The sequence below is a fragment of the Cibotium barometz genome, chromosome 17 (genome assembly GCF_041138505.1).
Source record: "Cibotium barometz isolate CiBa-2024 chromosome 17, ASM4113850v1, whole genome shotgun sequence".
NCBI lineage: Eukaryota > Viridiplantae > Streptophyta > Polypodiopsida > Cyatheales > Cibotiaceae > Cibotium > Cibotium barometz.
In genome coordinates this window covers 9,820,249-9,848,094 of record NC_141062.1, presented here as the reverse complement: position 1 = coordinate 9,848,094, position 27,846 = coordinate 9,820,249, and the positions used below count along the sequence as shown (strand labels likewise).

At 41.4% G+C, this 27,846-nt stretch overlaps 1 protein-coding gene and 1 pseudogene across 1 annotated transcript; one reads left to right on the top strand and one right to left on the bottom strand.

Moving 5' to 3' along the window:
- Positions 1 to 1,123: 1,123 nt before the first annotated feature.
- LOC147629654 (putative voltage-gated potassium channel subunit beta) lies at positions 1,124 to 2,701 on the bottom strand. Its single transcript, XM_086811155.1, has 4 exons — positions 2,078 to 2,701; positions 1,787 to 1,933; positions 1,466 to 1,630; positions 1,124 to 1,370 (listed from the first exon to the last, which is right to left on the bottom strand). The coding sequence occupies exons 1-4, from the start codon at positions 2,657 to 2,659 to the stop codon at positions 1,254 to 1,256; spliced, it is 1,011 nt and encodes a 336-aa protein (XP_086667281.1). The 5' UTR covers positions 2,660 to 2,701; the 3' UTR covers positions 1,124 to 1,253.
- A 7,542-nt stretch (positions 2,702 to 10,243) lies between these two features.
- The window catches only part of LOC147629653 (uncharacterized), a 33,023-nt pseudogene continuing 15,420 nt past the window's right edge, over positions 10,244 to 27,846 (top strand).

The window sequence follows — 27,846 nt, the reverse complement described above, 5'->3', positions numbered from 1 at the left end:
AGTACCCTGGCAGTAGGGGTAACCATGTCTAAGCAAGAAATGTCCTCCCACTTTACCCCATCCTTGTTGGTAGAACCTCTGATAATATCTTTGACCATTCCTTGTGCACTATCGAGCTTCTAAAATGGATTTGTTAGTCTTGGCAAGTGCAAGGATACTCCAACATCATCCAGAGTGAGGGCGAGGCTTAGGTCGACACGTGTAGCATCTCGAATGGTGGCTGTGCAGAGATGGGTGTCGTATGAGGATACGAACATGAAGAAACACAGGTTAGGTCCCCATGTGGGAAAAGCAAATAGCCTACTGATATCTAGTCTTTCCATGTGCACCATAACTTCAAACCTCTTTTCTACCTAGTAGCACTCTTGGGTGTGGTAGGTGCTCCACCTTTTTCTCTGATTGGAATTGGTTGTATATCATATGCCCACCGATTGAGTATGCCATAAATGGCCCTTATATAAATGACTAGGAACTTTCACACTAGGCGGGACAAAACCTTAAAAAATGTCCATTAGCACTAGTTCTAGTCTCTTAAGCAAATATGTACATGAAGTTTGTAACTTCCCTATTTAGTATTAAGCTTAAGATAAGAGGCTGCCTCATAAATTCAATTGTCATCCTACAAGGAATGGGGTAAAACACGTACTTATAAATAAGACATTGGAAGGTAAAACACGCTACAGGTCAAGGGTAAAGGAAACATTGTCTCTATGGTACAATAATAGTCCGTTGCACATAAGGTACTACATGGCACAAATGGTGTAGTATTTCTTTAATGTTTCACAAGTGAGGATGGGGTGAGGGTCGTCAGCCATGATCAGCGCAGCACGGTCGTTGTTAACACAGAAAATTTTGCAAACGTTTTTCTATTTTTCGATATGCACTCTTTCTTTTCTCAATTTTGGGGAAAGAAAACCGCTAAATCAAAGGTCTCCAGATTAATTAGAGAGCTGCTATAATCAAAGGTTTCCAGATTAATTAGAGAGCTCAAATTTTGCGGTTGTAATTAGTCTTGTGCGACTTGTGATCAAAAACAGTTACGGTGTACAACGGCAGCCTTAAAAATTCGATACGACAGGTTTTATCGTCATGACACTCCAGTCTCGTTAGTGAAACCATAGGCTCTATAGAAAACTCGAAAAGAGGATTAATTTTGACGTTGCTACATGGACAAGCAGTTAATACAACTGAAGATCCGGGGGACCTGTTATTATCTGTTATTATACGACTGGCACCGACGGTTAAAAAACGCTTCACATAAAATGATGCCCTTCTTTCTCGGGCTTGTTTTGGAGAGCAGCCTCTATCTTCTCAATCACCGCAGGTGTCAACAAGGGCAGTACCTCCAGGGCCTTCAAATTCTCAACAAGCTGACCGGCCACAAGAAGCGGAACTACCAACTCATCAAAGCTTCTCCTCGTATAATAGACCTTACTTTAATCAAGAATTAGTAGAAGATTTTTACCTGGTGCTCCTTCGTTGCCCCCGTGATTACGGTGCTGACATTGGGATTGGACACACACCATGCCAAAGCTAGTTGCGCGAGAGGCACATTTAACTCTTGGGCAATGGGCTTCAACGCCTCTGCTTTGCTCAGATTGTCTTCGGTTAACTTGACGCTAGCCAGGCTCTGCGCATTCAGCCAGGAGAAGGATTGCAGACATTAATTAAGTCGCAAACCACAGAAAAGAGATCAGCAGGCCTCTGCAGTTCTGTAGTCGGAGGATTGCTTGCTATTGTCAGTTAATTTTCCTTTCAAAAACGACGACTAATATAATAGCTGTACCTTGTATCTATCCATGGCAAGACGAGCGCCTTGGGGGGGGGCGCTGTCTTTGAGGTACTTTCCAGTGAGTACACCAGAAACCAAGGGGCTCCATGTTGTCAAGCCAAGTCCGTATTTCTTGTAGAGTGGGGCATATTCTACTTCCACCTGAATTAAAGCACATGATGATAGATCCAACAGGTATAATTAACTTCTACTAGAGTGAAGGACAGCTTAGTAAATAAGAATTAAACTGCAACTTAAAAGGCACGGTTGAAATTGGAGAGGAGATGTATGTAGAGTTGAGTTTACCCTGTGTCTGGCAAGGAGGTTATATTGGGGTTGTTCAACCGAGGGGCCAATGAGGCCCAAACGGTTGGAGATTTCAATGGCTTCACTGATCTCTTGGGCATCCCACTCACTCGTGCCCCAGTAGAAGGCCCAGCCCTGGTCGATCACGTAGTTCATGGCCCTCACGGTCTCTTCTACGGGGGTGTTGGGGTCCGGCCTATGGCAGAACAACACGTCCACGTAGTCCAGCTGGAGGCGTCGTAGGCAGCCGCGTGTGCCTTCGATGATGTGCTTGCGGGAGAGGCCGACGTCGTTGGGGCCCATGCCGCCCCAGAAGAGCTTGGTGGAGATGACGACGTCGGAGCGCTTCCAGCCCAGCTCCTTGATGGCCTGCCCCATCAGTTCCTCCGCCTTGCCAAATGCGTACACCTCCGCATTGTCGAAGAAGTTGACGCCATACTCTCTGCACTTGCTCATCAGCGCCTTCGCACCCTCCAGATCCACTTGCTGCCCGAAGCTCACCCACGCCCCGTACGACAGCACGCTCACTTTCAGACCCGTCCGCCCGAGGTGCCTATACTGCATCTTGCTGCTACTCGCCATCTCTCTCTCTCTCTCTCTCTCTCTCTCAGTTAGTTCGTTCGCTGCTGCTCGCGCTGCTAGTTCGTCCGTCGCTTGTTATAACCAGGCGTCACCTGGCCACGTGGCTCCCCCCACGCATTTCGTGCCCCCCAGTACTTTTTGCGTTGTCAAGTGGTGCAGTAATTGCCTCTTCTGTACTTTGCCTGAGGTCATGCTCGTCTCTGACCCGGGCTCGAAAAACAAAAGCAAAAACCAACATTTGCCTGAGGTCATGCTCGTCTCTGACCCAGGCTCGAAAAACAAAAACAAAAACCAACATTTGCCTTGCCATCAGTAGTTTCAAAAATTTACATCATATATATATATATATACTTATTATAAATCTACTATAAGAAATAAATAATTATGTTTATATGTATATATTTATATGTGTGTGTATATATATATATATACGTACACACATAAATATAAACTTATAAATTTATATTTATGATATATTTATTTATTTATAATTAAATATTAAATATTTATATTAATTATATATTTATGAAAATATGTGTATATATTTTTTTATATAACAGATAGATGTTTATTATGTCATAGTATGTATGTATGTCAAACCCATATGCATGCCTAGCCTTCTACGATGAACTTGAAGGTTTCTTTTTCTCTTGTGATACATCAACGTATTTGAAAATCTTGAAAAAAATAAACAAAGAAACAATATACTATTTTTCTCCACCGATTAGTCTCGACCTACTCTTGGAGGTGCTGAGCCTTTACATATACATACATACATACATACATACGCACACACGCACATGCATTCTTTTTATATTCTTTATATAATAAATATAAATGTACATACATATACATATACATACATACATGCATATACATATATATACAGACATACATATGCACATGCATTCTTTTTATATTCTTTATATAATAAATATAAATGTACATATTTATGATAATATAAATTTATATTTACTATATCAATATATGTATATTTATATAATAAACATATATCCTCTCTCTCTCTCTCTCTCTCTCTCTCTCTCTAGACCATAGGCATACATATATACACATCATATATTGTATATATATATATAAGCTTGAATATCTTGATTTTATCCATAACATGTACATATTATAACCTCTCTCTCTCTCTCTCTCTCTCTCTCTCTCTCTCTCTCTCTAGATTTATTGTAATTTAAATGCATCATGCTCCTTCTATGAAAAATGTGTGTGTGTGTGTGCACGCGCGCGTGCACGCATATGTATGTATATAAAATAAATAAATAAATAAATATATATAATAAATATTTAATTATTATAAGAAATAAGCATATTTAATGTAAACACACACACACCCATGCACATACACACACACATATATATATATTTAAATAATAAACATAAAAAGTGTGTGTGTGTGTGTGTGTCACGGGACCCTTTAATCTTCTTGAAGAGAATAATCAAAAACTCATAAAATATATCAAATATTAAAACAACTACTTGAATTAAATGGAAAATTAAAGCATATAACAAAACATAAGGCAAGAGAAAGAAAAACATCACCATCAACACAAGGCTGGGTGCAAATCTCCCCCCCCCCAATGTGAGTGGCTTCTTCTCGCGTGGGTATTTGTGATATATTTCAAAAGTAGGCTTTGAGCCAAAAATAAAGTACACATCCATATTTGCCATTTAATTAGCCTTTGTCCTCAAGCCTTCTAAGGTTTGCACAATTTTCTAATACAATAATCTAACTTGTGCACATATGCACATTACAAAATAATTCAACTAGTACTCGTACGCACACTGTACAATAAATTGACGCGTGCGCACACACACATCACACTGATGTCAAAATAATATCAATCGCCATAATACAGCCACAAAATATTGTGAATATAATAATGAGATCTGTCCACACGCCACGACTCAATCCACCATCTGTGCGACACCTAAATCGGTACCCTCGCACTGTGCAACACCTAAGTCGGTACCCTTGCACACCTCATCACCTAAACTCATAAACATAAACCACGTCAATAGTAACAATCAATTGACATCGCATCAATCAATCCTAACGTGTTCATGAGAAATAGGCATCATAAAAAAAAATATAAATCAAATATTAAATGACCATGACTATCATTCGCGTCAAATAACATGGAACATAACAGTCCCCCCTTGTTGGGAAACTGTCCTCAGTTGTGCAATCAATGAGTGGATGGCTTCATGGCACAAGTGGAGGACAAGATCATCCAATCAAACAATTTCTGAAAATAAAACCAAACAAGTGAACGCATGTGAAATGTATCTAAGTGTCCCATTCCACAGAGGTACCTTCCACATACAAACAATCGCTGGTGAACGATAGAAGACATAGATACGTCTGGTGTAGCCATGTGAAACCAATCTAATGTCCCATACCATAGATTAATTCCACACGACACTACCTTAAGAACAGAAGTTTGAGACGGAGTAGCTAATTCCCTCTGAAACTTTCATTCTGACATAACTTTTCTCTATCCTCAAAATTAGACTACAAGTCTTATTCCAAAAATGAATTAGGTCGAAATGAAAATTCTTATGAACTTAAGATTGAAAAATAATCACTTACATTACTGTCAATAACTTGATGAATTCTGGGGATTTGTTCTTGATTTTAATCTTGTAATTGTCTAACTAAATTCAAAAATTATAATCTTTGAATAGATTTATAATTCTTGAATTTGTGAATCTTACTTGTAAACAATGAAATCTAAAGGGGATCTTGATCTTAAACTTAATCTTAAACTTAAAATCAGAACTTGAAGAAAGATAGACATCTTGCGCCCTAGTTGATAGCAAGAACTTGATATACTAGTAATGAATCTTGGCTTAGATTAAAAATACTTGAATGGATGAAAATTGAGAGATTAGTCTTTAATTAATCATCATAATTGTAATTCTTGAATAAATCTTGTTCTTAAGGGGTTTAAATCTTGTGGTTGAATATAACTTTGACTTAGAGCAATTCTTGGTCTAGAAATAATCTTGTACTTGGATAGATCTTAAACTAGAACACTTGAAAATTTAGACAAAACTTTACTTGAATTGGTATAAACTTCGTAATTGTGATTGGTATACAACTTAAGCTTGGTTTCTAGTCACTTGAGAGCTATTTCTTTACTTTTCTCATCATTACTAAATTCGATGGTGAAGCAATTGATAACTTGAATCAAAGACTGGAGAAACTTGCTTGGTTCTTGAATCTTCAAATTGGTCTTAATCTTCTATGAAATATCTAGCAATCATTTTTACTTGAATTTGGGCAACTAGATCTTGAAGATAACTTTTGCTAATCTTGTCTCGATCTTTCTAGTTAGGTCACGGTATCTAAAATTCTTTTCAGGAGCTAAAGTTTTTTTAACTAGGTCTAGAAGTAAAGAATATTCAGAAAACAGATGCAAAAGCAAACAAGAAATTGTATACAATAAATAATTTTTTTACACACACCTCCACCTTTGGTTAATGTGTCGAGTGCGTTAACCTCTTCGGTGTCAAGCATGTCCTTTGGTGCAATTTGGTTCTTCTTTTTAGTTGGGAAAGATTTAGCATAATGTCCCATCATCTTACACCTGAAACACTTGACAATAGACACTTTGGATACGATGTCATTGGTCGGGCTATGCATGTCAGATGCTTCCACAGTTTTAACTTTCTTCTTAATATATTTGTTCATTCTAGATAGATATCGTTCAATCTTTCTTTGAAAGTTGATGCTCTCGTTCTTGATTCAAAAGAATATGGAGAGAATCAAGCTGTTCCTGAATAGTACGATAGTGCTGCGGATATTTATCCATTTCCTGACAATTAAAAGGAATAGGAAAAATTAAAAACAAGAGAAAAGATAGGGTTTCTTATCTCATATGGAACGTCGAGCTAGATGTGAGTCCTGCCAAGTTAGCTCAATACACAAATGCATAATTTTTCAAGAAATAATCCATGTACTCTTTAAAATTAGAAAACTAGCCGTAGGTTAAAGCAACATTTTAATGATATCTTCACTAACAAGCTGTTTATATTATTCGTACTTCATGAGGATTTAGAAAACAACATTATTCACAAGAATTTGACTAAAGTCTCAAAATTTCTCTTGAGGTAAATTCTAAAAATCTGTAGAAGAAATCCAAACTAACTATATGTACATGGGATCCTTTTCCATAAAATATGATGGGAATAGTAAAAAAAATATTTTTCTTTTGTAAAACATTTTACTGATCTCATTTGTAAAGCTTTAAGCTTATTTGAAAGCTTTTAAAGCTTAGTCAAAGGCGTAAAAATATATATATATTTTTTAAAATCTATGAAGCTTTTATGTTGATTAATAAGCTTAATAAAGCTTTTATAAGATTTATAATTTCTTTTTCTCCCATGCCTATTCTGAGCCTATTCCGACAACGCAGCGCGCAAGAGTAAAAAGGGAGAATTTTAATATATAAAAAAATCAACGCCTACTGAATTTCGTACAGTCGGCTAAGATTTGAGGGAGAAGGAGAAGGATTATATATATATATATATATATATATATATATATATATATATATATATATATATATATTACTTTAAGCTTGCCCATTTGTGCCCAGCGCAAAAAGTAAATAAAAACCAAAAGTAATTTTTGAAAACAACTCTTGAACAATTCTTAACCCTCTATTATAGAAACTGAGCAAAGGGAAGGTTTAGCAATTTTGATTATGGCTCTCAACACTCCTTTCCTTGCTCTTTCAATCCATACAAACAGATTACGAAGAGGATTAGTGAAGAGAAAGGTTTAGCAATTTTGATTATGGCTCTCAACACTCCTTTCCTTACTCTTTCAATCCATACAAACAGATTACGAAGAGGATTAGTGAAGAGGAAGGTGGTTTTATGGTTTTGGAAAACCCAATAATGGTTTTCCAGCTAGTTTTACCCTTTGGGCAATAGATTGATGGAGATTGATTACCCAATGGTTAAAAACACGCTTTATTTCATCCATACATAAACAAAAATCCCTAAACGTGTTCTTCTTTAATTTAAATTCAAGAAAATTACCAAAATCACCTCTGTTTTTGGTCTCTTTTACCTCTTTTGACTGCCTTCAAGAAAATTAAATTACACCAAAGCTCTGATACCAATGTCACGGGACCCTTTAATCTTCTTGAAGAGAATAATCAAAAACTCATAAAATATATCAAATATTAAAACAACTACTTGAATTAAATTGAAAATTAAAGCATATAACAAAACATAAGGCAAGAGAAAGAAAAACATCACCATCAACACAAGGCTGGGTGCAATCTCCCCTCCCAACGTGAGTGGCTTCTTCTCGCGTGGGTATTTGTGATATATTCCAAAAGTAGGCTTTGAGCCAAAAATAAAGTACACATCCATATTTGGACTTTTCCATTTAATTAGCCTTTGTCCTCAATTAGCCTTTGTCCTCAAGTCTTCTAAGGTTTGCACAAAAATCTAACTTGTGCACATATGCACATTACAAAATAATTCATCTAGTGCTCGTACGCACACTGTACAATAAATTGACGCATGCGCACACACACATCACACTGATGTCAAAATAATATCAATCGCCATAATACAGCCACAAAATATTGTGAATATAATAATGAGATCTGTCTACACGCCACCACGACTCAATCCACCATCCGTGCGATACCTAAATCGGTACCCTCGCACTGTGCAACACCTAAGTCGGTACCCTTGCACACCTCATCATCTAAACTCATAAACATAAACCAGGTCAGTAGTAGTAACAATCAATTGACATCGCATCAATCAATCCTAACGTGTTCATGAGAAATAGGCATCATAAAAAAAAATATAAATCAAATATTAAATGACCATGACTATCATTCGTCAAATAACATGGATCATAACAGTGTGTGTGTGTGTGTATTTATGTATGTATGTATATATGTATGTGTGTGTGTGTGTGTTTAAATATTCTCTCTCTCTCTCTCTCTCTCTCTCTCTCTCTCTCTCTCTCTCTCTCTCTCTCTCTCTCTCTCCGCGCTATAGATATATACACAATATACTCTTTATATAATCTATGTATATGTGTGTGTGTGTGTGTGTGTGTATGTATATTTATGTATTTATATATTTACATATATTTGTACACACACACACACACACATCTGTATCATATTATATTATATAAAGAGTATAATGTATATATATCTATCTAGGAGAGAGAGAGAGAGAATATTAAATTATTATAAAAAATAAGCGTATTTAATATAATAAAACACACACACACACACACCCACACACATGCACATGCACATATACACACACACACACACATATATATAGATATATATGTATTTAAATAATATACATACAAAGTGTATATATATATATATATGTATTTAAATAATAAACATACAAAGTGTATATATATATGTATGTGTGTGTGTATATGTGTGTGTGTATTTAAATATTCTCTCTCTCTCTCTCTCTGTCTCTCTCTCTCTGAGCTTATGGGAAGTTGTGCCCTATATGTAGCCCACTCCCCAAGGAGTAAAGTGAGCATGTGGGATAAAGCCCTCACCCTTTCCTCCACAAGTAAATAGGCTTTTGCCCCTTCCCCCACCATAGGGAAACGGACTGTTTTGAGGACCACAGGAGCTCTGGATAGGCGAACACGGTGCTGTAAAGCACGCTAGGATCCTTTAAACGATACGCTCGTTTTGAGCTATCACACGCCCTAGTTTAGGTTCGATTGTAAGTAAAGGGATCAAAAACGGGTTAAAAACAATCTAAAAACAAGTAAAAACGGGGTGTGAAACACCTTAGAAACCACTTGTGTGGACTTCAAGGGTAGTTACCAACGCCCGTAGGGTACCCACGTCACATGCATCTACGCTCTGGTCGGGTACTAGAGCCTGAGCCACTAGAAAGTGTTTCAGTTTACGCAGGCTCATACCATCCCTCCACGTTAGCATCTTGGCCTTCGCCTGGAACCCAAGGGAGTGCAACCCAAGATCCACGAATAGTGGATAGTGACTCGTCTTCTGACTCAGAAGCCATGGAAGGACACCCTACCAAGAACCCTGAGGAGACAAGCCAAAACATGCCAGTGTGGGCCCCACAACCTGGATCTAGCATGTTTAGTCGTCTAATAGAGACCTTTAGTAGAGATACACGCTCTAAACATGCGACAAGCGAAGTAAATGAAGAAGGAGGGGTAGTGGATTTGTCATTCACATCTTATGTAGACCCTACCCTCCCAAAGAGTGTCCATGTGGATATTCTACCCACTTCGTTTAATGAGGGCCCTACTGAGCTACCACCTTCCGATACTCTTCCTAAAGTAGAGGTCCCTAGAAGCCAATCCATAAGAAGTGACATTGCATCCACTTCAAAAGAGAACCGTTTGGCACACCAAGTCTAGATGGGATATTTCTCAATGAAAATTGGGAATATGATCTACACACAGAGACTCTAACGGACCTATACACGGGTTACACATACCATGTAGGTTGGTTAGAAGTCCTACGATCTACATCTAGCGCTACTAATCTAGAAGAGCAACAGCAAATGATATGTGAGGTTATTCATAGAATTATCCAAATTGAGAGGCAAAATAGGGGAGTGAACTTAGTTTCCACTGGCCCTATGAGATTTTTGGATACGGGCAAGGCCAAACAACCAACCCTATCACAATTGGAGACTCCCTCGGTGAGTCCCATAGACCCTTCGTATGTTGTTTTGCCTGGAGTCTCAATGCAGGTTGAGCCCACGAGCAGTAACTTTAGCTTTCCAACCTTGGCTCAACTTTCCATTAGGGAATCCACAATGCCTACCCCAATGATGAGCATGACAGAAAGTGCACCTGTTACCACTGTAGTTAGTACGACACCGCTACCTAGTGGAACAATACCTACAACAGTGCGTGCCAGTGCCTATCGACCCTATGTACCTATCGCTACTCATGCTCATGTAGCTCCTACGCCTCTTAGTATGCCAATGGCGTATGCTCCACGACTGCCTTATCACAACCCTTATTCAAGAGAAGCTAGGCCTAGCCACATATCATATCCTACGTCATTTGCCAACATACTCAGACCAACGCCAACTCCTATCAGCCAGGCTATCCTAGAAGTGCCTCCACCAGCTATGCCTGCTCACTTAGGTGATCTCGTAGCGTTTGCTCAGATGATCGGACAATCTATTGCGGAAAACATGCGGGGCATGCCTGAGAGAGAACCTAGAAGCAAGGCTGTACAAGTGGCCAAGCTCACTCAAAACTTCAGTGGTAACGAAGATGTCACGAAGCACATTGAAGTCTTCGAACACGTGTGTGATTCTTTGGAAGAGCACAATGAGCTGCATAAGTGTAAAGCCTTAGGCTTAACCTTGAGTGGGAAGGCCGGAGATTGGTATCGAACCTTAAGGGTTGAAGAGCGCACTCACTACCCCACTCTCAAGAGATTGTTCTTGAAATAATACATACGTGAGGGTGTGCTTTGGGGAGTAGCATCTCAACTCCAAAAAGCTGAACGCGAGGAGGAAGGGGAGTCAGTGAGAGACTTTATAAGTCGATTGAAGCATCTAAATTCTCGCTGCACTCCCGATGAGTGCTTCAATAATAACCAACTACTCGATAGATTCATCCGAGGATTGCGCCACAAGGATATATACAATGGCCTAGTCATTAGAGGTCTTACAACGTGGGAAGCAGTCACTGCCAATGCAATCCAGTTAGAAGATAACTTGATGATTGCAGGTAAAAAGGTGTCTTCGGAGACAAAATCCGTTAGTTCGCAAGTATCTGGGCACGAGCCAATGACGGTGAAACCTATTGCCAAGGAGCCCAAGATATCTGAAATGTCTGTGATGACCGACCTTACTAAGGCTCTCCAAGAATACTTTAGGGGTAATCGAGCTCCCCAGAATAGCCATATGTACCCAAGAAGAGAGCAACAATGGTGTTCGGTGTGCTTAGGACCACATAGCACGAGTGAATGTCCCACATTCAGAGTCAAATTCAATGGGAATTGCAATGCATGTGGTAAGTACGGCCATCAATATAAGGATTGCCTAGTACTTAAGCGAATGTTGGCAAATCAAGCACCACTAGCCTAGTCAAACCCACCTCAAGTACCCGTGCTAATGCCTTCACAACCTGTCGAGCAACCGTCATAGCACATAGTTCCAAGGAATCCGAATGTAGTCCAGTCTATGCCGTTACCACCGCCAGTGCTAGGACCACAACCCCCACATCCACAAGGATTACCTCAATAAACCAGATGGGTTGTGAGTCACATAGTGCGTGTGGGGATTATGATGAGGAGATAGACCCCACTGCTCCATACGGGATTGATACGTTTGAAATGATTCCCCAGTACTACATGGAGGATCATCTCGGGCAAGTCAAGCCTGTATATCAACAAGCGGCTGCTCTCGCCACTAGAGGGCAAAACCTTAATACTTTGGCGAGGAGACCACCTCTTCAATGCTACGAGTGTGGCGGACTGCATCGTGTAGCGGAGTGCCCTAATAGGCTACAGAAGATCGCTACTTAGATGCAACCAAATCAAGGGAGCACATCGGGAATGCCGGTACTTACATGTAATCGTTGTGGCATAGATCATTTGATTGCTCAATGTCCACATAATCCTAATGCACCCAAGATTACGCCATTGAATTTGGTTGAGGTCACCAACCAAGCACGAGGAACCACACCCGTTGTACCCGCGAATGTAGTTACACGGTCAATGCTTCAAAATCAAAACTACATTCTTGAAGAGAGGGATACTGCATCAATCGCTCAGGCAAAGAAAAAGAAAATGCGACGGAAGAGATCGCTTAATGCCACGAGCTCCAAGCCCAGTTCAAAGACCAACATAGGGATAGGAGACGACCCCGTGTATATGAATGATCCTGAAGATGATTCTGATTCAATAGAAACCATGGGGACCAAAGCCACTACCTTAAGGGAGGGACCCACTCGGGAGCTCAATGAAGGAGAATCAAGTGAGTACATAAACAAGGGGAAACAGAAGGAAACTTCCTCGGCCCCACAACCAAGTCAGTTAATGCCCTCTCGACCACCCAAACTGACTAAGACTCCCCAAGACAAGCCACGTGGGCCAAAAACCCTCAAGAAAAAGATTGGAACTTACCCGAACCCAGTTGAGGAGATTGAACAAGTGCAACACTTAAGGGGTTTGGTGGAAGAAACACAAAGAGAACTGGAGCCAAACCCGAGAAAAATCAAAATTTCAGACACCGTGTTTCCTACGCAAGTTCAGCCTCACAGGAACCATAAACCGTTAGCTATACCGAGTATCATTCGGGAGGAAAGTGAGGATAGGACATTCGGAAGTGGGCAAACACCCTTCTTGCTGGAAAGAATGTTTAGTGAGGGAATGCGTGACCCCATCGAAGAGGAAGTGATTCCATCTTCACCAGTCCCTAGTCAAGGGGCGATGTCTCGAAAAGCACCGTTGAATGTGTCCAAGCTAATGGATTTCATGTCCTCTGAGATCAGAACCACGATCATATCCAAATTATACGGAGATCCTGAGCTATTCTTAGCTCTTCGGGCATTTCTCAATGGAGAACTAAAGGCGGGGCTACCACAATTTGCAAATATGGATAGACCCGACACGCTTCAAGATGAAGGGGAACATTGGGATCTACAACCCAACCTAGATGAAGACTCGGTCGTTGAAATACCTGTGAACAAGTTGGGACAGTACTTTGAAGGTGACGAATCTAATGCCACCCTCCCCATTACTACCAAGGGATTAACTCTAAAGGGAATCCTTGATGGTGGTGCTGGAGTGAGCATTGTGAATAAAAACTGTTGGAAATCTATGGGGAGACCTCACCTCGAAGTCACAAACATAGTGGTTAAGATGGCAAACGGAACTATTGCTAAACCTATTGGAATGTTAAGGGACCTTAAGATCAAGGTCCTGGGATACAAGGTAAAACATACCTTCATTGTAATGGATTTCTCCAAGCATCCTATGTCATATCAAATGATCTCAGGACGTCCTTTCATGAGGGAAGCACAAATGGTACATGACTGGTCGAAAAACCATGTCTACCTACAATTCCAGGACTCTGTCATTCAAGTTGATCTTGAGAATGGTCGTGCGCATCCTTTAGGAAGCAAGGTTATCATCGATAATCGATCGGATACCACTGTTCACTCTGCCCCATTAAGGTATTGCTATACATGCAAAAAAGAGACTGATGATGGGAAAGATTCTCCTTATATGGATGTCCTACCGGGTATGACTGAGTCGGATAACGTGGATTGGGTACACCTAGCGGCAACCATAGACACATGGGAAAATAGAGGCACAAGTTCGGTAACACTTTGAGGGGCAAGATATACCACCGTTAGTGCCAATAAACATGATAGGTGTTATGCACTTGACCCCTGATGGCGAGAAAGCGACAAACTCCACTGACACTGAAAGTAGCGAAGACTCTGACCTATGTAACTCTGAGTATGAATATCAAGAAGAAATTGACTCTGAGCCTGATGGGAGGGATGAATCAAATATTCACCCAAATGGGGAAGCAATGAGGCCTAGGACGGTGACCTCCTGCAGTTCATCCGAAGGTGAGGGGGACACAAGTGAAGATCGACCAAGTGAATTCGAATCTGATAGAAACAAAAATCAAAAACTTGGTAAGAAGAAAACGAGACATAAGCACCAACGCTATCGAGCTAATGTACGAACTGCAATAAACAAGGCAAGATCCACTGCAGAATGGCTTTGTTATGTAGGAGCCATTGACGCTAATCGGAAGTTAGCGGATAGTTGGGGACAATACCTCCAAAGTGTCACGTGGTGTATTCCATAACCTCATGACGTCGCCCAATTAGAAATTGATGAGAAGCCAAAGCTAAGTCGTACTGCAAGAAGGCGGCAAAACCAAGAGTTGGCTCAGCAGCAACAAAAGGAAGCGGAATTGAAAGAAAAAAGCCTGGCACAACAAGAACCAGTAGACTTACACCCCACACCCGAGCATTTCAAATCATTCACCACAGAGGGGAACGTAAAGTGGTCTACACAAAAGCCCAACGATGCCTACCAATGGGAGTAGCGGTGTCTACGATGGCCCGGCGCGGTAGTCAAGGAGATAGACTTAGCAGATCCGGGTGAGGAGCCTAAACCAGTTTTTATTGCTCAAGACCTCACCCAGTCAGAGGAAGCTGCACTTAAGAAGCTTCTTAAAGAATTCAAGGACATATTTGCTTGGACATATCATGATATGAAGGGTGTTCCACCCTCTGTGGTGCAACACACGATTCCAATGATTAGCACTGCTAAACCAGTCCAGCAACGTCCCTACCCAATGAATCCTAAGTATGCAAAGATTGTACAAGAGGAAATTGAAAAGCTTATAAAATGTGGATTCATATACCCTATTGAGCACTCAGAATGGGTTTCTCTGATAGTCATCGTACTAAAGAAGAATGGGAAACTCAGAGTGTGCGTTGATCTCAAAAAGGTTAATGCAGCCACCAGAAGGGATCATTACCCCTTGCTATATTCTGAACATGTTCTTGAAAGAGTGGCAGGCAAGGAGGCATATAGCTTTTTAGATGGGTACTTGGGTTACAATCAGATCACAATTGCAGTCGAGGACCAAGCTAAAACAGCATTTATCACGGAGTTTGGAGTGTTTGCCTTTTGCGTCATGGCTTTTGGCTTGACCAATGCACCTACAACATTCCAACGATTGATAAACACGGCCTTTAAGGAATATCTAAGGGACTTCTATGAAGCTTTCTTAGATGATCTTTGTGTTCATTCCTCTTGGGACGAGCACTTGAGGTGTTTACGAAAAATATTTGAAAGGTGTAGATTATATCGCATCTCATTGAATCCTTTCAAATGCCAATTTTGGGTTAAACATGGAGTTATCTTAGGGCATATAGTGTCCAAAAATGGGATTTCCACTGACGAGAGTAAAATCAAGGTCATTCTGGAATTGCCCCCACCCACCAACTATAAGGGAGTCCAACGCTTTATGGGCCACGTTGGTTATTATCGAAGGTTTATTCTATTCTTCGCCGAGATAGCTCGACCATTGTATAAGCTTCTCACCGAGTTTATTTGGACCGAAGAATGTGACCGTGCCTATGAGCTATTAAAGAAGGCCTTAGCGAGTGCTCCAATCTTGCGAATGCCTAACTGGGATTTACTCTTCCATGTGCATATTGATGCATCAAACTTTGCTATTGGGTGTGTGTTAACTCAACCTGGAGAACACAAGCTAGACTACCCCATTAGCTTTGCCTCGCCAGTTGAACGATGCTGAGATGAACTACACCACTACGGAGCGAGAAGGATTGGCAATGATATATACAGTAAGGAAATTTCGTTATTACCTCCTTGCCACCAAGTTTGTTTTCTATGTGGATCATCAAGCATTGTTGTATCTGGTAAACAAACCATGTTCCACAGGAAGAATCACACGTTGGCTATTGATTCTTCTTGAGTTTGATTTCACTGTTGTTGTGAGACCTGGCAAAAAACATGTTATGGCTGATTATTTGTCTTGCATATCTAATGGTGAGGCTCCTACGGGGGTTGATGATGACTTACCTGACACTTCCTTATTCATGGTGGAGACAATGCCTGAATGGAGTGAGAAGATTGTTAACTTTTTGGTTAATGGCTTTCCACCCAAGGAGCTTCGTAAAGATCTAGCTCGAAAGCTGATCAAAGAATGCGAACCCTATTGCCTGATAGCAGGGACTCTTTATAAAAGAGGAAAGGATGACGTTCTTAGGCGTCGTGCCCGAGAGGATGAGTATCTATACATTTTGCAAGAGGCACATATGGGTGTAGCCGGTGGTCACTTCTCAGGAGACTTAACTGCGTGAAAGATCTTACAATCAGGGTATTGGTGGCCCACTATGTTCCAAGACACATCACTCTTTGTGAAGGGTTGCGATGAATGCCAACGATACAAGAAACCCCAACGGAAAGATCAGATGCCCCTACATCCGATCAAAGTAAACCAACCATTTGAAAAGTGGGGTTTAGACTTTGTAGGTCCAATTAGTCCAGCGGTCCGAAACACACAATCTCGCTATATTATTGTGGCCACTGACTATATGACCAAATGGGCTGAAGCGAAAGCGACACGTAAGGCAGATGCAAGGACAACAGCCAAGTTCCTCTTTGAAAATATAATCACACGCTTCAGTTGTCCTTTTGAACTTGTGAGCGACAATGGGATGCATTTTATAAATGACGTGATTAAGGAGCTCACAACAAATTTCATGATATCCCATCATAAATCTACTCCTTATTATCCGCAAGCGAATGGCCAAGCTGAGAGTACCAACAAGACTTTAATCTCTGTTTTGACAAAGACAGTTGAAGCTCATCGCACGGATTGGGATCTAAAGCTTACGACAGCTTTATGGGCCTATCGTACTGCGTACAAAGTGGCTATTAACTGCACACCATTCAAAATGGTATACGGCCAAGAAGCAGTCATGCCGTGGGAATTTGTCATTCCTAGTCTTCGTGTTGCTACTCAAGAGGGTTGGGATGGTAATCCCTTAGTAGAGCGACTGTATATCCTTGAGCGACTAAATGAAGAAAGACAATTGGCTATGTACAATGCCCTTGTGGAGAAGGATAGAAAGAAAAAATGGTTTGATCGCCACCTAAAGGACAAGGACATCAAGGTTGGGGATAAAGTCCTGATGTGTATGGAGTGCGAAACGAAAAGAAGAAGCTCAAATATGCTGGTAAGGGACCGTATAGAGTATGTGAAATTACCCCACAAGGTACCATCAGAGTGGAGAATCTCGACGGAGTTGAAACCATTGGATTCCTTAATGGGAGCAAATTCAAAAGGTACTATGATCCCCTGAGCCAAGAGGAGTTACATGCAATCCATCAAAAGAAGGCAGCCAAAGAACAAGCTGAGCTTAAAAAGATACAAGCGAGAGTCGAAGCCAAAGAACGTCAACAACGTGCTAGGCGACAACGAGAAGCCAACTTGGGAATTACGCAAGTATTTTTCGAGGAAGCAGAGGAGGATGCACTAGAATCCGATCCGCCGCCTCTAAGATACCCAATTGAGTTACAGAGTCCTTACGGGGAGGTGCTGTATAATGCATTATTGGATACAAGAGCTCAACACAATTTGCTATCATATGGCGTGTGGTGTCAACTTGGAAAACCACCTTTATCCAAGAGTGCTATCCAAGTTCAAGGAATCAACAAGAAAAAAACCCTTGTCTCAGGAGTTCTGCACACTTCGATTGCCTATGACAAGGGGACCGTAATTCAAAGCTTTTTGGTTATGCCGGCTGGTACTATGGAAGGCACTGTAAACTTAGGGCGCAAATGGATGATGGCCAAGTGCAATATCGATTGGGCAACTAGACGAGTCACAATGCAAGAACCAACACTAGGTCTGACCGCTCAAAATCCCGCACCTAAGTCATCCACTCAAATATTAGATAATGAAAAATCACAAAGTCCAGTGGCAAAACCATCTTTGATTGTTTGCCATCCCTCTAACGCTTCAACGCCAAGAGTGGAAACAGGCAAGGTGGTATCTAAGGTTCCGCTTACTATGCCAAAGAGTATATACAAATGGGTCCCAAAAGCTTCGTTAACAGCTACTTCCCCTGCTCAATCTCATTCAGCCACCAAGAGGCCTCGTAAAAGGAAAGCAGCTAACCACCCGAGAAAGGGCAATGTAACATCGCGATGGATCCCTAAAAAATTATTAGTAGCCCAAGGGTACTACGAAGGGAATGACCAAATTTGGATCCCTAAAAAATTATTAGTAGCCCAAGGGTACTACGAAGGGAATGACCAAATTTGGGTCCCTAAACATAAGCTAAATCCCTCTACATCACCGGTAAAACCTTGCAAACCAATTGTTGCCACCCCAATGACAATTTAAGACCGTGGTAAGGGAAAGATAACAGAGTGCTCCGCACCACTTCTTCCAGAGTTAGTTTGGATTTCCAAATGATATCGATCAATACCACCTAGCTTAGGAAGGGGGGAGTCACATGAATCTTCTAGTAGCTCTTCATGCCAAACACACATTGATATAGAAGTTTCTACATGCTCTACACCTACTCTTGCCAACAACCAACAAAAAACCGATGAGTCTACGTCTCCCCTTGTAATAGTATCGTCGGAAACCATTTCCTCCATTCGTCAATGGGAGCGTACACTACCATCTCTGCAATTGGATGTGGCCAAAAAGGTCATAAAAAGCTATCTGCCCACATCACAACCTATGACCCGCTGGACAAATTGGTTCCAAGAGGCTACAACATCATTGCAAATAATATGATCTACCCAAGGAAAGGGGGAGCATGTACTCACGCTCGACATTCTAATGCTTCCTCCTTAACCTTCTCCCCTGACCATGTAATTGCCAAATTCAAGGGGATGTATATATATAGCTTTATACATTTTTTTAAAAAAAACAAGGAAAAGAAAAACAAAAAATAGTAAAAAGAGCAAGAGCACAAAAACAAGAGAAATATCCGTATACAATCAAGAACTAGATTGACCTGTCATAAACCTACTGATGCTATATCTGTGTTTGCAGATATGGCAGATGCCATTTCATCATACACTTCATCCACTCCTACCTTTGGTGAGAGGTATCATCTGTACCTTTCTCAGATATTCCATATGTGCTATCCTGTAATTGAAACTGAATGGGATCATATAGATGTACTAGCCAGAGAGGAAAATGTTGAGGAATTAGAATGGTTAATTTGCCTATTGACCATGACTGACCCCTACTCCGTAGAGGACATATCCCCGATAGCCCAATGCTTTCCTTTTCCACAAGATGACTATCCTCGCATGGTTACATTCTTGATGAGTTTATGTGGATGGAAAAATGAAAAGGAAATATCTGACAATGATGAATGGACGGATGAAACTCATGGCACTACTGAGGTTGACTTTATTTATTTGGATGATGCGGATAGAGGCTTAGCCTTAGGGCTAGAGCCAAGACTCTACAATATCCTCTTACCCTCAGTAGTAGTGTGGTATCTGGTAGGTAGGTTAGTGTTTTCAAGTTTTTTCTAGTTTAGATTCCTTAAACGAGTCTTGAAATTTTCACACTGATGTGCCTCTCGAGGTATAGTGCTTGTTAGTTGATTGTATAGGTTAAAAAGTTTGAGGTGGGTTCGCTTTCAAGTCCTGAGACTGCCGCAACATTCATCTGAGACTGCCGCAACGTTCATTAAAATATATCTACATCAAATTGCAAGCTGTCTCGTTAAATCAAGGAGATCTCCAATTACAGGTGTAATTCTTCCATACCCACTCTCTTTCATTTTTACTGTTCAATTAATTGTATAAACTATAATGCATGACCACATGGAAATTGTCAATGTATTACTTAGTTTTTGAAGTTGCTTGCATGCTAGTGTAAATCATTAATGAGCTTAACTTTATTGGAAATATTCCTAGGCAGCATGACGTCTTTAGTTAACCTGGGAATACGATTGTCTTAGGTCTAGGGTCAAACCATCTTAATGTTTGACACCTGGCCATGTGTGTGTTGACCTCTAGGACATAGCTATTATCCCTTTGTCGAAAGGATGCAAGACAAATTATAGTTCAGGAGCGAAGATCAAAAGAAATAAATAAAAAAAAAGAGCCTACAATAAATGGCAATACAAGTCTATGATATGCTTTAATGTTGGCCTATCGCCTTATTGATACTTGGTAGGCGAGGAGTATTCTACTCCAGACCGATGCCTTGGTTGGTAGGGGGTAGCCTTGCCTAAAGTGAGCTAATAGATTCCTGGATAATGCCTTGTGTTAAACAACATGGTACCAGGATCGATGTTAGTTTTGCCTTAGGAAGGTCGCCATTGTGTTTAAAAATTATCACGTGCATAAAAAAAATAATAAAGGCAAAAGGCTCCTATAATAACTCTGATGTTTCTTGTGTCCCTAGGCTTGTGGTATTAACTTGTTCTTAGAGTAGACACAGTGTGGTCATCTGTTTATTTATTAAGCTTGATTATTTTCCTTGACTTAGGCCAGTTATAAACCTTGATTAACCTTTGACACCTTGCTAACTCTTGATTTACTTTCAATAATTTTAAACTCCTGTTAATTTGCTACACTAGCTCATTCATGTGACCCAAGTTAAACTAACATGCTTGAATTTATACACTTTATATCTTTTGAATTCCAGCATACTTTCACTCTACTTCCCTATTTTGCAGACGGTCCACCACAACAACCCTATCGAGCTTACCATACCATAGCTTCCGAGGACGGAATCTACATCAGGAAGGGGGGCATGTTAACCCATGACGAACATTGAGACGTACTATGTTTTACGTCATTTATTTAAATATTCTGAGTCATGGGCCGGGCTTGTCGGCACCATATGTTAAGGATAAAGGGATTGGGTGATCACCGATGAGAGGCGCACCTTGAATATCAGTAGGGTAAGGGTTAGGATCGACCGGCCATGTATGGGGGCCCAAGTGTGAACGGCCAAGTATGGGCGCCCAAGTGTGAACGACCAAGTCACCTATAAGAGTCAAATGTAACCCTAAAATCCTCATTCTCATGTGTTGTGAATACAAGAGTGCTCTTGCCTTATCTCTTTGGTTTCCTTCTCCTGCGTGAGAGAGAGAGAGAGAGAGTGAGAGAGCGATCGAGCACTGTGTAGCGGCACGGCGCGGCGGAGAGGCGGTAGAGCGGCGGTGACGGCGGCTCCTTCTTCACGGCTGCGACGTGGGAATCCTTCACGGTAGTGGCGGTTGAGCGGTGAGTGACACACCTTTTGCATTCTGTTTGAGCTTCCTTCCCTGGTTGTATGCTTGCAGCCATTCGTGGCTCGCATACGGTGCTCGGCAAGTCCCCAGCTATGACTTGTGCGGCAAAAGCGCACAGGCATATTCTTTGCGACCACTTAAAGCTGGCCCAAAGCATGCATACACTCTATGCGGATCCTGCCTAATGTTAGCAAGTCAACTTAGTTGTCGAAAATTACCTAAGTCTCTCGGAGAGCTCTGAACGCCCTTCTGCTAACTTCACCTACCACGCTCTCAAAAAGCTCCTTCCTCTTCGGATCAAAACATGATCTGAGCTCATCTTCAGGCATGTTTATTAAATACATGCAAACAGTCTCTGGAAGAAATTTTAATTGAGGCCTGTTAATTGACTCGTCCATGATCTACAAAATGTAAAAGATTTAAATTAATCACATGATTTTTTTTCAAGCAACATTGTATATAATTTTATCGCACAACATAAAAATTTAGATGACGTACGATTGATCACATGACACAACATATGACCAGTGACTACTAGCCATTTGGGACTGTAGCAAGGGTGTTAAAAATATACACCGTCGCTTACACGATGACGAATGCGTCGCTTAAGCGACCTTATGTCGCTTAAGCGATGTAAAAAAATTATCTAAAAAAATATGTCGCTTATGCGATGCTTTTTTTTAATCGCTTATGCGATGCTTTTGAACGATGTTTTTTACGACGCTTGCAGACTGACTAGCGTCGCATAAGCGATTATTTTTTTTAAAAAAAAATCCTCGCTTATGCGACGTTTTTTTTTGCTATCACTTAAGCGACGCTACGCATTCTTATACTCCCGCGCTCACCGAGAACCTCATTTCTCTTCGACGGGAGAGCACGGAGAGGTATGTATGTTGTGTTTGTATGTATGTATGTGTGTGTATATCTTTCTCTCTCTCTCTCTCTCTCTATATATATATATATATATATATATATATATATATATATATAGAGAGAGAGAGAGAGAGAGAGAGAGAGAGAGAGAGAGCATCTCTCTCTCTCTCTCTCTCTCTATATATATATATATATATATATATATATATATATATATAGAGAGAGAGAGAGAGAGAGAGAGAGAGAGAGAGAGAGAGGCTGGGATAGGGCAGACATAGCTCAAGAGCTTCGAGAAGACTACATATTAGATACAGATGTACTTACAGCACAACTGAGCAAAGTAGTCCCCTTCGCGGACTTAGGAGACCCTATCTCTATTATAGTAAAGGGTACACAAGCAAAAGTCTCCTATATGGACAACAATGAGAAAATAGTAGTGATGAAGCAAACAAGGTCTCTCCAAGGGACAAAGGTATGGATAGCTGATGAACTCACCCTGCTACAACTCAAGAATAGATTGGCAGAGCTGAATAAAGTTAAAGAAGCAAGAAAGAATGGCAAATGGGCAATATACAGAGGAGGACAAGCAATCATTAAAGAATTCCGTACCCCACCCCCCTCAAGAGCAAATCCATCCATGGATGAAATATAGCTATTTTTATTTTGAACCTCAATTTCAAACTAGATGCAATAGAACCCATTGTAATTTAAACTCTTAAGAGTCTTAAGAGTTCATTTTGAGTTATTTTTTTTTAGTTTTATGCTTCTTTGGCACCGATACCCATAGTGGAATGTAAATAGTATAGACATGGGCAGTCTCCCTAGTGAAGTGGTATCTAGGATGCCTCGATCTCTGATGTCTGATAGGCTATGTGGAGTAGTGACAGTCCAGGGAGAAAGAGAGGTATGCATGATCTGCAGCTACTCCAATAGGGCGTGCTAAGACTGTAAGATGCTGTACATGAGGTATCAGAGATAGAGGAGCTAGTACATAGTGTTCTGTGTTGGCACCATGTCGCATAGGATAGCACGTGAAATATCCTGAAAGAGGCCATCTGGGGTCCTCTCGGTCATAGCTGTCTGGATCTCTGGATCTAAGTAGCTCTCTCCGGAAACACTCAAGGCTTGTATACATTGCATGGTTAATCTCAGCGGTTGGTCAAAGAAGCTCGTGATGGGTTAACTGGGATGTGTATGTGGGCTGCCTATCTCATGTGAAGTAAATGGTTTCTGTGCCACCTGATCTCTAGTAGGTAAAGCCACAAGCATCTCTAATCTAGATAGTCTGGAACTCTTGTGAGTGGCCCAAACCCCTCAAGGAAAAGATAGTGGAATTTCCCTCTGATCTCACAATACACTGAGTATTTGCATATGTAGTGCCCCCTCGTCTCCACCAATGTGCATAGAAAGCAGATCCTGTCCTCTCTGGGGATATTTGTTGCTCTCCATGTCTCCACCCTGAGCTAGTGAGACGAAATTTTGATCTGGCCAATAGCAATCCTCATGTCATGTGAAATGTGCTTGAGCATGTAATGGGGCTCCCGAAAGAAGCCACCTGGCCTAAACTGTTTGCAACTATCATGATAGAACTGCATCTTAGTGCCAAGCTATTGTGGTGCTACCCATGTGATGTGTCTCTAGTCTAGATAGATCTCTATGGATGAGGTGATTAATGTCCTAGTGGGTGAGCTGTAGGAGAAGAGCATCGAGGCTGTAGTGGAAAGGAGGTAACTAGTCTAGTGGGTGAGCTGTAGGAGAAGAGCATCGAGGCTGTAGTGGAAAGGAGGTAACTAGTCTATATGGAACCCATGTGCCTGAAACCATTGTGACCCTGGCGTACCAAGTTTTGCATGTGTCCTGCCTCTGCTGGGTGGCGGGATGACTCGAGTTCCAACATGGGGAGCCTATCTCTGCTCAAAACTATACACCCTCTGGAACAGGGCATCCACAACTAGCAAGGAGACTACAAACTCTTCTAGAACAATGGCATAAGGCACTGATGGTTTACTCCTGATCATACATGAATACATCATAATCTGTAGCCTCTCCACCCTCTTCCAATCCTCTCCACTAAGATTGGGGCCCCAAAAAGGTGCCCTAACATCGCTGCAGGTGTCACTAAGGTGTCAAAACACCATCTCTTGGCGTATAGTTCCTAGAAGTAGACCTGAAAGCACTGTCGCTCAAGTCTTGCAAGAGCTGCATATCCCCTAGCAATCCTGGCATGTGCTGCTGGTTTCATTCGGTATCGTGGCCCTATGAAAGTGACCCCCAGATAGATATACATAAGAGTGCACAATCTCCACTGTCTCCCCTACATATGCGAATCTTGTGTCTCTCAGTCCCACCGATGTGGTATTGAAGACTATGACCTTGGCTTTTCCAAGGTTAATGGTGAGGTCCCTTTGCTCACAAAAATCTTGCAATGCCTCCAGGTGCTTCTGCAGCCCCTCTTTGGAGCTAGACATCAGCACAATGTCATCTATATATGAAACCGGACAGGAACCTAGATCAATGGACAAACACTTCAAATGTTAAACAAAGATGTGAAAACACAGCGGAAATAACTATAAACAAGGCTAAAGGGAACACGACACTGAGCCAGAATGGCCGGCCCCCCTACGAAGTTCTTTATTGATAGAGAAGCTTTTACAAGATACCAAGGTGCGAGTGTGAACAACACCAGATCTTTCCACAAAGCAAACACCTCTAAAAGCTGTCAGTAGAGGATTAAGCCAAGAAACACAAGATTTGACCAAAATCTCTGTTTTACCAAAGTCACCTCCAGATTTGATGAAGAGCTTGGATCTCACTGTAGACTTGATCAAATCAAATTCTGACTTCACCAGCTTGTAGAGCATGCTTGAAAACCCCTGGAGCTATGAGGAACTAGAGCAATTTGATTTCATGAAGTAGAAAATGCAGATTTCCTCCAAAAAAAACGACGCCTGTAAAATCGCGATTTCTCCTTTGTCTGACGGCGGTTTGCGCTTCTATTTTTTCGACTGGCTGGAGCAGCTATGGGTTGGCTATGTATGGCTAGAAGCAATGGGGATAATTTTAAGTGTGCAAGGAGAATGAGCTCCTCCACTGGCTGGGGGTGCAGACTCTAGTTGAAAAAAGCGGGAAAATTTATAAGCAACAAAATAGTCCCCAAAATCAGCTCATAAATCAGCCCGGTATGAAACCAGGAGCTGCCCCGAACCCCATGCCAAATCAGTTCCAAAACTGAGCCTCGAAACTGTCCCGGATTTCTCCAAAACCGTCCCAAATCTCGGCTCAACACCATATTAGTGAATTTGGGAATTTCCCAATTCCCATTTTTGAATACTTAAAAAAGGGGACATGGATAACATGTTTGTAAGTAGAAACCCTATCATATGACCTATCGTTGGAAAGCGCTTGAAAAATGGAATCTAAAGAGCTATAAAGCGCTCATTTTGGATTAGTGGTGTTCAAGTTATGGTTAATCCAAACTTTTGACCACGTGTCCCAAACTTGTGAGAAATTCCCATATTCCCCAATATGGTATTGCTCCGACCAAATGTAAGAGAGATAAGAGATCTTCTGACACTTGCACTGTTGCTATATCCTGTACAACCAGCATAGGCAGGAGATGGAGTGCTTCACACAGGGCTGATGTACCTACTACTACATAGCTTGCTCAAGGAAAAGAGGGGAAGAGGCTTCACAGCACCTGTACGGCCTGCACACAAGAGAGGGGGTAGAACTATACAGTTGCCGTACATTGTACGGTCAGCACAAAAGAAAGAAGAGGTTGCCCAATTGCTTGTATCAGTACGGGCGGTGGAGGGGAAAGAGAAAACTGTCGCCTGAGTGCTCCCTGAATTGCTGCTAATTGAAAGAGAGAGAGAGAGAGAGAGGTATATATATATATATATATATATATATATACATATATATACATACTGCTGATCCAAGAGGCGCCTCCCTTCTCCCCCTTTTCATAGAGTCGACCTCCTCTATTTTCAGCATGTGCTTGCTTTTCCCTTACTAGCTAAAAGAGGCCTTCCCTTACTAGCTAAAAGAGGCCTTCCCTCATAAAAATATCCAAATTTGTGCTTTATATATCCAATCACTCTATAAATGACCAAACTTGCCATCTTTAGAGTCTAGATTATAAAAATACCTCATTAAAGGTAGGCGCCTGGCTTTTATTGACTTTTTGAGCCATGCCCAAATACTAATATGTCCACCCCTTTGCTATTAGTGTATGAAAACACTAACTCATCACTTTAATGAGATGAAAATCCCATGCCACCTTTGTCCAGATGCCATCTTCCAGGCCAAAACCTTGCCAGTCCTCACAACAGGGCTACGCAGAGGGAGGAGGCGGAGGAAGGAGGGGAGGCATTTAGAGGATCGATCAACAGGAGGGCGAAGAAGGGCGGGCAGGGGTAGGAGCGAGCAGAGGGGAAGGAAGAGGCGAATTAGGGCGGGCAGAGGCAAGGATGGGAGGCGAAGCAGGAAGAGAGGCGGATGGGCGCAGCGAAGGAGGAAGGAAACGAAGGAGGAAGGAGGGGCACAGAGATGGAGGAAGGAAGCGAAAGCATAGAAACAGAGGCGGAGGAAGGATCAGAGGTGGAGGGGAGCGATTCAGGCAGCGAAGGAGGAAGGAAACGATGGAGGAAGGAGGGGCGCAGTGATGGAGGAAGGAAGCGATGGCAGAGGAACAGAGGTAGAGGAAGGACCAGAGGCGGAGGGGAAAGAAAGAAAGAAAGATTTTATTAACGTCTTCCAAAAGACCGAACTCGGCCTATGAGACATTAGGGCCAAAAAAGTCTCAAAATGGGCTGTGTAAGGAATTTCGCTAACTTGCTAATTAGTAGAATGTTGACAGTCAAAACGGCTCCAAATTTGGTCGTTTTGGATATTTAAAGCGTATCTATGTGATTGAACACGTATCTAAGTACATATTTTAAAATCTAAAAAAATATATCGTTTTCATGCTACTCTTTAATGGCTCGTCTCGAAATTTGTCCTCTTTTAGTGGCTTCGCGGCAAATACTTATTTCTCTTACTTTCGAATGACCATTCCCTCCGAATGCGCTCTCATCCATTCTCCAAAAAATTTCACTCCTCTGCTTCTCTAAGAATTTCACAAGCTACATCTCATTCTCATTCTTCTATGTCTCTCATGTTCTAATAGCTCTGCTAATATTTTTAGCTCTGTTAGTAATGAGTGATACATCTAATCGTAAGTTTCATTTGAATATCAAGCTCAACCAAGAGTATGCAACTACACGGAGTGTCTACCAAAGACCCCTTTCATGTGCGAATGAAGCTCAACATCTTCGCAACGAAGGAAAGAAGCATATTGACCTATGGACAGATGGAAGTCTATATCCACCGGATCCCAGAACAGGACGATATCCTTCTTTTCACACACCACATGATTTGATTAGATTTGTTGGTGATGGGGTGGATGGCTTACTTGGTTATAGTTCAAGACTATCTCAATCAC

Coding starts and splice junctions, on each gene's coding strand:
- LOC147629654 (XM_086811155.1), bottom strand. CDS start 2,659: ATGGCGAGTAGCAGCAAGATGCAGTATAGGCACCTCGGGCGGACGGGT. Junction 1,934..2,077: donor ACCTCCTTGCCAGACACAGG/GTAAACTCAACT, acceptor GCTTTAATTCAG/GTGGAAGTAGAATATGCCCC. Junction 1,631..1,786: donor TTGCCATGGATAGATACAAG/GTACAGCTATTA, acceptor CTGAATGCGCAG/AGCCTGGCTAGCGTCAAGTT.